The sequence below is a fragment of the Triturus cristatus genome, chromosome 9 (genome assembly GCF_964204655.1).
Source record: "Triturus cristatus chromosome 9, aTriCri1.1, whole genome shotgun sequence".
Classification (NCBI taxonomy): domain Eukaryota; kingdom Metazoa; phylum Chordata; class Amphibia; order Caudata; family Salamandridae; genus Triturus; species Triturus cristatus.
In genome coordinates, this window is record NC_140592.1 from 182,547,506 (window position 1) to 182,561,147 (window position 13,642).

The 13,642-nt window shown below is 46.4% G+C and overlaps 1 protein-coding gene across 1 annotated transcript in view; it reads left to right on the forward strand.

The window, feature by feature from the left end:
• The window catches only part of THOC7 (THO complex subunit 7), an 89,957-nt gene that overhangs the window by 52,495 nt on the left and 23,820 nt on the right, over positions 1-13,642 (forward strand). Inside the window, exon 5 of the mRNA XM_085624703.1 lies at positions 727-784. Within this exon, the coding sequence (XP_085480829.1) occupies positions 727-784 (58 nt within the window). The remainder of the gene's footprint in view (positions 1-726; positions 785-13,642) is intronic.

Here is a 13,642-nt window from a genome sequence, read left to right on the forward strand (position 1 = left end):
AGAATTTGTATATTGTGATTGTTATTTATTTTCCCAATCAGCAACTAAGAGAAAAAGATAAAGAAGAATATTTTCATAATTTTTACGGTGTAGAGTCGTTTTTGGAACGGATGCACGCATGGTTATTGTATGGGTATATTGTATGCTTAGCACTGCGCCTGTTTCCTGACCACTCGAGCCAAGCTACCACAGTGTGTCGGGAAGGTCCACCACCACCCTGTGGAGTGGGAGTGGGCAGTTTCCAACAGTTACCATGTCAAACTGTGGAGCCTTCCTACATGGGACAGCTAGTCTTCCCCCCACGCTGGCTTGCAGTTGTGATTCTAGTATGTTTGAAGCCACCAGGTGTGTGAGGCAGGGTTGCAGCCAAAGAATGATCCTGTCATGTGTTCCTCCAACTGACTTCATCCCGTAGATGCACCCGGAAATGCCCCATTTGAGCATTAGGCAAAGCAAACTTGTAAGTTATCACCGGAAGGGTTACCAAAGAATACCATATTGTAACTTAGAGCTGCCATCTCGCACGTTTTGTTGGAGATGGGAGCTGAGAGGAATGGGGAAGAGGGTCCACTGGGGAATGGAGAGAGCCAGAGGTATAAGCGCAGCATTTATGTTGTGTGCCCTTTAGCACTAAATTTGTTTTGTTTACATAATTGTATTTATGAATGCAGATTGGTACTAAAGTTCAACAAATATTTACACTAATTGATGTTTTTGTATTTTTAGAATATGATGCCTTAGCTAAGGTGATACAGAATCATCCGGACAGACATGAAACTTTAAAGTAAGTGCAGTTTTATGTAAACATACATATTCTCAAGGAGACGTACAAGCAATTTCACTTCACGTATCTCCCTGTTTTTGTTAAATATTTTAGCTAAGCAATGGTTTGTCTCTAATTTAAAAGTGTTGTAAGCACAAAATTCTCAACCAAAGCAAGGGTGAGTTACATGGACAGAGAGGAGGGTACTTGTATCTGTCTAAGCTAATTGGGTGCTGTTGGAAACTGCCCACTCCCACTCCACAGGGTGGTGGTGGACCTTCCCGACACACTGTGGTAGCTTGGCTCGAGTGGTCAGGAAACAGGCGCAGTGCTAAGCATACAATATACCCATACAATAACCATGCGTGCATCCGTTCCAAAAACGACTCTACACCGTAAAAGGGGAGCTTTCAGCTTCACCCCTGTTTTCCCACTGGCTTGGCAAGACACACATGTCCGGCAGTAAGTATCGGACGACACTTTCATCTGAGGCCAATAAAAGTGTGGGACAAGACGGGCGAAGGTCTTGTCTTGCCCCAGGTGTCCTGCCAATGGTATCTCGTGAGCCAACTCTAAAAGGAAGGCTCGATAACGTTGAGGGACTACCAAGGCTCGTGACGATCCATGTAGGGGTGCCTTGGGTTCACTGTAGAGGAGGCCATCCTCCCAGTAAACACTGTAGTTCCCTTCAACGTTCCCTGCTGCCTGGGCTTCGGCCTGTCGCCTCAGCCCCTCAAGGGTAGGGCACTCCCTCTGGCCCTGGCAGAATTCCTCCCTGGACGGGCCTCCCTCCACGTGCCACTCGGCCGGGATGGGTAGGTCCTCCAGGTTGGTAACGTCCCCCTCCGCAGACTCCTGGTCCACCACCTCCGGTGGCCTATCCGTCCTACGGGGTGGAGACGCCGAGGCAGGCTCCTCCTGTCCTCGGTTCTTCCCTTGACTGGCAGCTGGCTGGGCCTTTGTTCCAGGCTCCAGCCGGAATGAACTCCCTCTTCGGGTATTCACGGACCTTGTGCTAACACAGGCCCAGTCAGGTGTACCCAGCATCTCGGTATGAGTCCGGTATTCCACCTCCTTCCAAGCGTTGTGCTCCATGTCATTGCCCAGCAGACAATCGACTGGCACGGCAGGGCTTACGGCAACTCGAAGTGAACCTGCAACCCCCCCCCATTCAAAGGGAACCTCAGCCACGGGATAGTGGCCGGTTCTGCCGTCAGCCATCGCGGCTGGGTGGAGTACATCGGGAATGACTTGCTCTGGAGACACCAGTTGGCTACGTACCATAGTCATACTGGCTCCTGTGTCTCTCAGAGCCTCCCCTCTTCGGCCATTGATGGTGATCCACTGCCCATACTTTGCAGTATTTGCGGGCACCTGGATCTTAGGAACCATCTCCCGTTCTCCCAGGGACACTAAAGTGACTCCCGCCCACTCCCTTCCCTTAGTTAAGGGCATCTCCTCCCCGAGCACTACACTAGCTACTCCGGGGGGCTTTCCTCCAGTGGGAGGGGGTGATCGTTTCTGACACTTCGGATCTCCTTTATAGTGTCCAACGCCACCGCACTCGTAGCAATGGACAACCCTTGGCTGCTGACTCTGGCCAGGATTAGGGTTTCTGGGTGGGTTAGCCTTAGAGGTGAATCCTGTTCCCTTCCCTTGGAAGTTATTTTGGGGGCCTTTGGAGAACTCCTTTTTCTTTTCCCCTCCCTCTTTCTTCTGGGGGGCGCCCTGTCCGGCCTTTTGAGTATCCCCTCCAGTCCCCCTTGTGGACACCCGGGTACTAGCCCAAATGTCCGCCTCCTCAGCAAGCTTCCGGGGACTGGTCAGCTTGCTATCCACCAGGTGTTGCCGCAGTTCAGGGAAACATTTCTCGAGTAGGTGTTCCTTCAATACTAGGTCAAACAGCTCCTCGTAGTTCCTTACTTCACCGCCCTGAATCCAACCTTCCAGTGCCTTCTTTGCATAGTCCAGGAAGTCCACCCAATTCTGTGTGCCCAGTTTGTGACTACCCCTGAACTTCTGTCTGTACTTTTCCGGAGTTAGTCCAAACTTCCTGATGAGCGCCAGTTTCATGGTGGGGTAGTGGGTTTGCTCTTCCTCTTCGAGGGCCAATAAAGCATCCCTACCAGCTGGAGGCATGTATTTGTACAATCCCCCTCCCCAATGCTTCACTGGAACCCCATGGGCCCTCAATGAGACCTCATAGGCTGCGAGCCACTTGGCGATGTCGTCACCCGCCCCATAGCTCGCTACAATGTCCTTTGGCAGGTAAGGTTTGGATTCCCTGGTGGACTCTTGGATTTGGCTGCCACCATTGGGAACAGGTTGTGCCCCGATTCGCAAAATCTGAAGATCTATTTCTTTCAGGCGCAATTCATGGGCCATCCTCTGCTCCTCTTTCTCCTTTTCCAGCCTTGCTAAGTCCCATGTGAGCTGTCTCTTCTCTCTCCGGTCTGCTAACTCCACTTCGGATAAGCCCCCACTAGAGACAGTGCTGCCCTTCCTAGAAAGTGTCCTGGGCCCCGCGGACAGGTTCCCCACCTCAGGTTGGTACATCTCAGCCCCCTCGGGGTCAGGCTCTCCATCCCTGTCTTCCTCCTCAGCCTTGCTTTCCCTGCGTGCCTCCCCCCAAGCCCTTAAGCTGGTTTGGAGTGCACCCTTCTTTGCTCCTGGGGGACAGTACACCCCCTCTCGCTGGCAAAACTCCCTGAGTTGGGCCACAGTGTACGTGTCTAGATTTTCAAGAACAAACTCCATCTTGCCCACTCAGGTTAGAGGACAGGTTTTGTGTAGTAACACTGCAGGGGGGTACCTTTAGTAATACCTCCTCCCACCACCAGAGTAAATTTGGAAAAAAACAAAATCCCACAATTAGGAAGGCCGCTTTGAGAAAACTCCCGGTGTAGGCCTATGGACTACCCACAGTTATTGTTGAGTATATGTAGGCACAGCTCTATCCCACCACTGAACACCAATTTATGTTGGAAACTGCCCACTCCCACTCCACAGGGTGGTGGTGGACCTTCCCGACACACTGTGGTAGCTTGGCTCGAGTGGTCAGGAAACAGGCGCAGTGCTAAGCATACAATATACCCATACAATAACCATGCGTGCATCCGTTCCAAAAACGACTCTACACCGTAAAAATTATGAAAATATTCTTCTTTATCTTTTTCTCTTAGTTGCTGATTGGGAAAATAAATAACAATCACAATATACAAATTCTTAAATAGAGCAGGTCAAATAAATATTTGCTGTTCGCTGAAATAAATAGGGGTGATCATAAATAACAGGACATAAATACAAGTGCAATATATACAGACAATTAAATACTTTGAGGTAATAAATACTGTACCAATAAATACTGTACCAATAAATACTGTACACCAACAAGTCCTGTGGACCTATAAATACAGTGCAGCAATAAATAGATAAGAACTTAATAAATACAGTATCCCCAATAAATAATTAGAAGTATACAGCAACACTCATGAATCAGATGACACTTCAATTCTGAAGGGCTAATTTGGCCCAGGCACAGCTTGTAGGGTTGTGGTAGGCTTGAGGGGTACTACTCCCTGGCTGAGGCAAAGGCTGAGGCCTAAACTGAGGTAGATCAAAGGGGGGGGGAAATTCCAATGCCCTGGCTTCCCTCTCCACACAACCTCTCTAGGTTAGTCCCAGTTCACCCCAGGCACAGTCAGGTGGGATTCAGCACCTCCCTAGCCCCTTAGAGTAGTCTCTCAGGTCTCCACAGGGCCTAAGGCGCCCTCTACTCCACTTACTGCCCTTTTCTGATGTTCCGACGCCGCTGGAGTCGTGTCGACGCCGTGAGGCGGTTCCGGTTCGGTCTCGGCGGCCTCGGCACAATGTCAGTTCTTTGACGACGCCGGCAGGCGGTTCCGGTCCGATGTCGGTGGCCTCGGTTCGACCTCTACCTTCGATTCGACGGCGTCGGGCAGTCTCCACACGATGTCGACTTCGGGCGGCTCCGGTCCGATGGCGCTCTCGGCTCCGATGACGTCGGCCGGCCTGGCCTCGCTGTCGACTTCCGGCGACTCCGGGGTGCGATCCTCACCCCCGACCTCCGGTGCTCCTCCTCACAGGTTCCGGGCGACTCCGGAGTGCGATCCTCACTCCCGACCTCCGGTGCTCCTCTACCTCGGTCTCCGACGACTCCGGAGGGCGGACTTCACCCTTCCGATGACGCCGCTCACTCGACCTCGGTTCACTTCCTTCTCGACCCTTGGTATTCCTCTCGACCTCCGTCGGCGCCCTCTTACGACCTCAGGCGGCTCCGGGTACGACGTCTGCTACCTCAGTCAGCGCCGCTTCTCCACCTCGGGCTCCAGGTCTTCGGCTACTCGACGCCAGACTCCAGGGAAACCAGTTCTCAGGTCAGAATCTTGCTGCTTTCTTGGTTCTAAGGCCTGTTCCTGCTGTCCAGGTCCTTAGGATGGTTTTCTTCTGACTTCTTCCCACACAGGGTTATAGGCTGGGATCCACCAGTAGGGACAAGTATCAAGGGTGGGTTTATGGACCCCACTCCAGGCACAAGTTTCCACCCCTGCTGCTTCACTCCTTCCTCCTTCACTGTTGTGCTCCTCTCTCTTCACCAGTCAGGTGCCAACTGCCAGCTCCAACTGCCAACACTCTGTCTTAACCTTCCAACATTCTAAACGGTTTCCAACTGTCACACAGTTCTGGAATCTCCTGGAAGGTTCTGGAAGGTGCTGGTAATGTCACAGGAGGCCACCATTTTGTGCTTCAGGCCCTCAGACAGAAGTTTCAGGGGTAGCTAAAATGGCTCCCTGAATCTGTAGCAACACTAAAAAGTCTGGTGGTTCCCAAAAAGGAAAAATTCAAACAGGGTTTGAGGCAAAAGTGGGACAAAATAAATAATGATGAGGAGGGACCACCCAAAGGGCTGACAGGTCTAACAGGTGCCACTAAACTAAATTGCATGCTACTCTGTGCTGATCTACATATATAGTTTATGCCTTTCCATTTTTCTTGTGTAGCTTTTAGAAGTAGAGATCTTTAACAATTTCCAGCCAGATGCACAGTTTCCATAAATGGGCTTTGTGAGCCCGCTTGTTTCTTGTGATTGTCTGAATACTTTTTTCTCTTTAGTTGTGTGTGTATGCAGGTTTAATAATACCATTGTTTTTAATATGTTTTTATGGGCCAAGTTTTTTTTGGTATTTCATTAAGCATGTTACTGTCCATATTCTCATAAGTGTACAGTAATTAAGCAACATTTTCTCAACCAATCGTACCTTGACTTTCTAAATGTAACTCTCCGTGGGCTTGTTTTATCAGGATGCTGCTATCCGGCACAGATCTTAATTCTTTTTTTAGTTGCTTATTAACGTACTGTCTACCAGTTAACGGACCTTTTCTATGATGGTTTGTCTTGGCTTTTTACATGTCAAAGCAGGATAAAAACTATTGTTTGGGCATTGCTTTGTGGGCTCCTTGCATACGTGTATTTGTTGGATAGTGGATTATTAGTAGTGGTAAATATATATCTACCACTGGCAATAAGGCCACTAACAGTGTCTAGGGCTCAGAAGAGGTCTCAGACAATTATTCCCATGCCGAACCCTTGGTAGCTTGGCTATGAGCAGGCAGGCTTAACTTCAGAGACTGGTATGTAAAGCATTTAAAAACTCAAATTCAGTATATAATTAAGACACAGCACACAAAAAAAATCCAACTCTAATTTATAAAAAGAGGAAATATTTGTATCGTTAAAATGACATCAAAATTAAAAAAAAATCTAATTCAGGGAACCAGAGATATGAATTTGTAAAGATTTAACATTATATAGTACATCGAAACTTATAGAGCCTACTGGGACACCTGGTTGTGCTAGATGGGGACAAAGTCAAAGCTTCAGGTCGACTGCGATGAAGCGCTGCGCGGCTACCCCTCGTGGTAACCTTCTGACTTAAAAACCTCTGGAGCTTTTTTTCCTGGGGTACCTCGAAGCTCTCAGCCAGAACAGATTTTGTTTTGGTTCGCCAGCTTGTCTTAGGACGAGGTCTCCGGTCAAACCTATGGAAGTCAGACCTCCAGAGCTTTCCAGCGGGACGAACCAGAGATCCAGGCTGGCTTGCAGTTGAATGTGAGTGGCTTGACTCTGGCAGTTGGCTCCAGTCACCTTTTTTACGTTCTGACGTAGAAACTTTTACAGAGCTTTGTCTCCTGGGGTCTCTAGATGCCTCTCACATTCCAGTTTCAGTGACAGTTCGCCGGCTTGTATTTCGACCAGCTCCCGCTCACACTCTGGAAGTCGGACCTCTGGAGCTTTTCAACGGGACGAACCTGGAGGAGTAGGCCCGCTCGCTGTTGAGGGTCCCCGGCTTGGCTGGCAAGGTTCAGTCAGTCCACTTAACGGAGCTTTTTATTCAAAGTTCTCAAAATGTCTGGAACTTCTTCCTGAAGTTTCTTTGGTCGTGCCAAAGTGTCCAAAACGTAATCCTAGGGTCTGGAAGCTACAAGATGGTCCTTGAAAGTTTGGGACATGAATTCCCACAATCCACTTGGACAACATCCATACAAATCCACTGGGAGCACTCTAGGTGGTGATGATCCAGGTGAACTCTACTAACCTGTAGCTTGCAGGGAGTCCACTCTTTACTTTTCTTGAAGCAAGATAGGTCCACAGGGCTGTAGTTTCAGATTGTGCAGCAGGCGCAGTCTTCCAGAGTGCAGGGCCTGGTTGGGGCAAATTCTTCTTTCCTATCCTTAAAGCAGCAGATCTGAGTGACACTGCCCCCTCTCAGATACTCTTTCAGTGGCACAATGGCCTCCCAGAAAGCACAATTTCTCCACAATTCAATATGGATGAAGTCTCAGCAGAGAGGCAAGAGCTGGCTAAACCAACCTCCAGGATGGCTCATCTCCATAGACTGCCTCCCCTGGCATCTGCACATTTCTTCCTGAAGCCTGCCATCTGGCTGGGTTCAGAGGGTAGGGGTCTAAATGAAACTGGCTTCTTCAGCCAGTCCCCTTCTTCCTTTGGAGACCATTGTTTACAACTTCTACCCCTTGCTCTGACATTCCTATGCAGCAGAACCCTCTACTCCCAGATTTACTCTTCACCCCAGGTGCCACTTATCACTTCATCAAAGAAGCCTGGCTAATCCACTTAACTCTGACTACTCAGGGCAGATCACTGGAAGGCTGAAGTTTAGATTACAGACAAAGTCTTATAATGTCTCGTCTGTACATTTTAGGATAATCTCAACCATAGCATATTGCTGGATTTATCAATACTATTCTACTAAGTCCTTAAATGATATTTTTTCTGTGTGTCGTGGCAGGAGTTGTTCATTAAGAACTTCTTGCCATGTAAACCTATGGACCTGGATCTGCAATGGGGAAAATGAACTGGGAAAGCTCTCCAACATCAGGGCTTATAAAACATTTTTATAAGGGCTCCATCTATATCTACAGGCCCCCCATCCTTGGAACACATAGGGGAGACTTTAGAGGTTCTGAATATGTAATAAATATTGCAGATCTCACTCAGTGCTCCTAGCATACATTTCGATTTTGGGAAGCACTTAACTACAATTTGGGAAGGGAAATGAGCCATTTTACTGGCCCCCAGGGCATATAGAACCTGTTTTATAAGGGTCCTCCAAAGTACCTGATCCTCCCACTACTGAGACACCTGGGGGGGGGGCTGGGGGTACCTAATAGGCCAGCATATTGTAGTTTATTAGTGCTCAGGTGCCCCAAACACCAAATGTAGGTTTGGGCCCAATTTATATGTTAAAATCGGTCATGCAACACTGGTCATGCCAATCATGGGGGTACCCTAACCCATATAGCACCCTTGTGTATGTAGGTGTTTTCACTGTATTCTAAGTGTTTTCAGCATAGCACTGGCCCTGGTTAGGCAGAGTCCTTGAACAGTCAGTCACTTACCACTGTTACCAGTCAGCAAAAATGGGGATGCCAAGGGAACCAGGATGATTTTGCAACAGGATTTAAATAAATAATTGGTCTTACTTTGCATCAAGTAGTGCTATCCATAATACATTATTCTTACCCAAGCTTCCCATTTGAAAAGCAATTTTTAGTTCAACTTAATTCTGTTTTTATTTATTAATAATTCCGCTCTACCACATTGATCCTTTTCTTTTGTTGCTCCCATGTCTACAGTCCGTAGTTGCAAATATGCTTTAGCTGGTTTACTAGGTGCAGATTTTTTGGGGGCCTACTCCAGTTGGCACATTAGATGGACGTGTTGATTTTTCCTCTGACAGTACAGTTCTTAAATGCCATCTCAGGAGTAAACACTCTAAATGGTATTCGAGCATTTGCTAAGAATCATGTGAAGTCCCACTCAGTATGCATTTGGGTAACTGCCTCTATAAGATGTGTGCAAACTGCAATACTTTGTAGATCAGTCTGTAGATTTTCTTAACGTAAGTACTGTATTACTTCAAAATGCTACCTTGATATTTCTGGTTAAACTCATTTAGAACCTCATTTTTCCAGAGCACCCAAAATGTGTTATGTGCAACAGAAGTAAAAATATATTATATTTATGTTACCAACAATATTTCTAATAAATCGAAACAAGCATTGAAGGTACCATAGAATTTTCATACATCCCTCCTTGTATGGTCGCCCTTCAGGAGTACAATCTCACTGCTTTGAGAGCTAATATTGGAGGAACGACAGTACAACCTGATCCCCAAAAGTAGTAGTCCTCCACCACAATTCCCTCCTGTTTCCTCAACCAGTCCTACAACTCAGACTATATCACCACCTCCTCTGTTACCTCAGCAGTCTGTTTCCTCTGATCATGCAATCCCAGATCAAGGAAATACCTATGATCTACACAACCCATACCCTGAGCCTCCGAGCCTCAGACAGCCTGGGAATGGAGAGGATCCTTTGGACGATTACCATATCGACCCACTGAGCAGGGCTGACTTAATGCCTTATTCTGTTAAGGCCCCAAACTCCCCCACCCCCAAGATGATTTCACAGCATTTCACAATGTTATCCATTAAACCAGAAGGTTTGGCTCGATATCTTAGAGGAGAAAGACCACATTTTGTTGGATACACATTCCAGAACCAAGAGGTGTATTCAGTACCTGTCGATGCTGAAAAGCATGTCTGAGTGTCGTACAGAGCAAGTCAAGGGGCAAATCAAGGTACAGGTCTTCACCCCAAGGGTCGAAAAGAAATGTAAGCCTGCCTCATACAACCCACCTTCCCTCCAGACTCCTTGTTTTTTTCACACAGCCCAGGAAAAGAACCAGTACTTAGGCAACTAATGGTGCTCCTCCTCCAGACAAGTAATAAGATTGACACAGGGGAGAAGCAAGTGCCTCTGTGGACAGCCATCCAATGGAGAGTCTCCTACTCGTTTAGACTGCTCTCTTGATATAATGGATATTGCTTGGAGGAGATGGATTGGATGGTGAAGCAGCTGCCATTGGTGTATTGTAAGAGAGGATACGCACTTGTAGATGGGTAATTTATCTCCAACACAAATATTTCTTATGCCATGGGCTCTGCTAAACACTGGCGCCATGCATGGCTGAGGGTTTCTGGGTTGCCAATTAGACGCACAGTATCTGTGTTGCCCTCAAGTGGATAGTATGCTTGTGAAAATCAGACCGGATACAGAGATTACTAAGCCATGAGTGCTCTACAGACTCAAACACCTATTTTTGCTTTTTCGCAAGTAGCATGCATGAGGGCTGTGAAGTCTACAAGCCTTATCCAAAGACAAAGGTACCAGCAACACCAGTTCTTTCAATAAAGCAGGCATCTAAAACCTACCTCAGAGATGACGGCTTTGTAAACAGAAGAGGCAATGATAGAGGTGACTCCAGCAAGGGCCCCTCTACCTCCAAGAAGGGACGCATAATTCCCTGATCATTTTACATGTGTGGGAGAGCGAAGTTTAAAGGTATTTCCTCTGCAATGGGAGGAAGTAAAATCTGATGAAGGTCCTCTCTGGGATACAGGATTTCCACACCACCAAACATACCACTGTGTTGTCACGCAGTAAAACAACACCAGCTACTACTACTGCAGAAAGTACAGATGATCACACTGATGTTGCTATTGACTTGGTGCCCCTTCCCCAGCGTAGCCAAGGAATCTACTCCCTATACTTTTTCGTCCCCATAAAGGACGGAACTCTGCGTCTTATATCATACAGCTGGCCATTGAACCTGTACATTGTGTCGAGGCTTTTCAAAATGACCATCCTGTAGAATGTCATTAGCTGCTCTGCACATTAAGTTTCATCTCCATCTGCTCCCGGTTCATTGTCAGCGCAAATAAGTTGCCCCTCCAAACCCAGCCCTTTTTAGGGATTGTGCTAAATGCAGTGACAAGGAATGCCTACCTAATTCAAAAAAGGTGATGGCATTTCAAAGGTTGCTGCCTCTTTTTCAGACATCACATTGGTTACGGTCAAGGTGGTAATGAAACTTTTAGGGATGATGGCTTCTTATATAGCTGTTGTATCTCATGCAATATTACATAGACATCCACTGCAAGACTATCTAGCCAGCACAGCTCAAAATGGTGGAATCAGAAGAACTTGATACTGGCCAGGGCATTTCTTGACCCTCAACCACAGGTGACCATTAACACTGACGCGCCTCTCCTGGGTAGGAGAGTACACCTCAATCACATGACAATCCAGGGTACTTGGACACAGGATTGGCATATCTGCTACCTAGATTTGACAGCAATCTAATTGGACCTTGGAGAGTTATACACCCTCATTCAGAGGAAACTGTACTCATAAAGACTGACAATAGAATGGCCAAGTACTATATTGAGAAATAAGGTGGCATCAATTTGACCCATCTGTCAGCGCTAGTTTGGAAGATTTGTCATTGGGCCTTTTACCATCACATTCAGGTGTTACAAGAATACCTGCCTGGAGTGGACACCGACTTTGCGGACCTGCCAAGCAGGATGCTTCAGCAATACTGCAAATTGGAGATGAAGCCAAAGTACTTCCAAAAATGGGAAGACCCACAGAAGATCTGTTTGCCACCATCTAAAACACCAAATGCCAAAGCTTCGACTCCAGGTAGCCACAGTCACAGTCCATCAGATCTGCGATATTCGCCTGTGCTTCTCCTCCCCTTACTCTGATCGCATTGGTAGTTAGAGAACTGTGCCAAACATCCATCACCTCTTTGTAGTTTTCCTAACTTGGGCAGAAAACTAAGGTATAGAAGGCTGCTAGAAATATCAATTCATCCACAAGAAAAACTCCCATTGGGACCAGACCTCCTGATGCACCATCATGGGCTGTTCAAGCGTCCAAACCTCAGGTAGACAAACCTAGCCATCTGGCACCCGAGGTCCTAGAATTTGTTTAGCTCAACCTACGAGACAAGTGTATGCAAATCTTATGTGGGGCGCACAAGCCTAGCGCACTTGCCTGTTAACACAGCCAAGTGGAAAAGGTTTATCTCTTACTTATTAGTAAAACACATAAAACCCCTTACAGCCTCAGTTAAACATTTTATATACTATTTGCTGCATCTTTAAAAGGCAGGGCTAGCATACATTTCCATTATTCTTCATTTATTTGCATCAGCAGCTTACAAACAGAAGCTTGTTTTGAAAGGTTGCCCTCCTTGTCACTTTTATCTCACTGGGAATAGTTAGTGAGTTGCAGGTGCTAACAGTGGAGTAATCTTTATCCAAGTGCCCGAGGATGGGTAGTTTTGCGAACAAACTAAGAGTTTCTCCCAAAAGTGGTATATCATTTTAAATATTTTTTTATTGTCTTTTCCAGAAAATTTCATAAATTTAATTTGTCACAGTGAAATACATCTTCATAAACAGAACCAATATATACTTTAAACTTTAGCATATAGTATTATCTTAACAATTCATTATTTAGACATCAAACATGGCAGCTCATTCTTGGGTTTCAAGGAGCAGAAGAAAAGAGAGAAAAAAGAAAACAAAATAACACGAAAAAGGGACAACCATATATTCAATTGGTACTAATTATATACAAAATGTACGCTGTCGTCCCAGAAAGTAAGACCAGAGGAGAGAAATATTCTAGGAGAGAGAGGAAGATGGTGAATGATGAAGGATATCTTAACATGCTAAACAGTCTTCTCTAGCCATCTGGTGATAGGAGACCAAATGTTTTGACCCCAATCTCGCCTCCTTCGCCCTCGCATTCTATAAACAGAAAATTAATTATTATATAATGCTAATATCCTGGACCGCCAGTTGATAAACGTTGGAGCGTCTGAGCTAATCCACTGAGATGTTATACATAATCTTAAAACGGCCATAGCAACAAATACAAAGCCAATCTCAGACCTCCTACGGGAATATCCCTCCTCATTTCGTTTAACCCTCGGGATAATCAGATCTGATGTGAGTGTTATGGTAGTATCAAGAATCGAGATCAGAAAAAATTTCATATCGCTGAAAAAAAATGTGCTAAGCCGGGACGGGTATAAAACATGTGTGCGGTATCTGCGGCCCATAACCCACATCTACTGCATGAGCTACCCCGTGAGCTTTCCCACTTAGATGTCTTTGCGGGGGTGTAATATAAATCCAAAACTGACATAAAGAGCAGAGTCTTCAGGCTACCAGATATTAGCACCTGATTAGCTAGTTCCAACAATGCTTCCAAATGTATCCCTTCTTTTCCTAACTTTCTCTCCCAACTAGCATTTTGGGCTGTTAAATCATCAGGTAACACATCCATTAGTGACTGATATATTTTCCCAATCCGTGATCGTGTCCGCATCAATTCTATCAGCTCAATTTCTCTCAGGTTAGCTTTCGCCCCTTATACGCTTGTACCTAAGGAGCTCTGAATCTGCAAGAAGTAAAA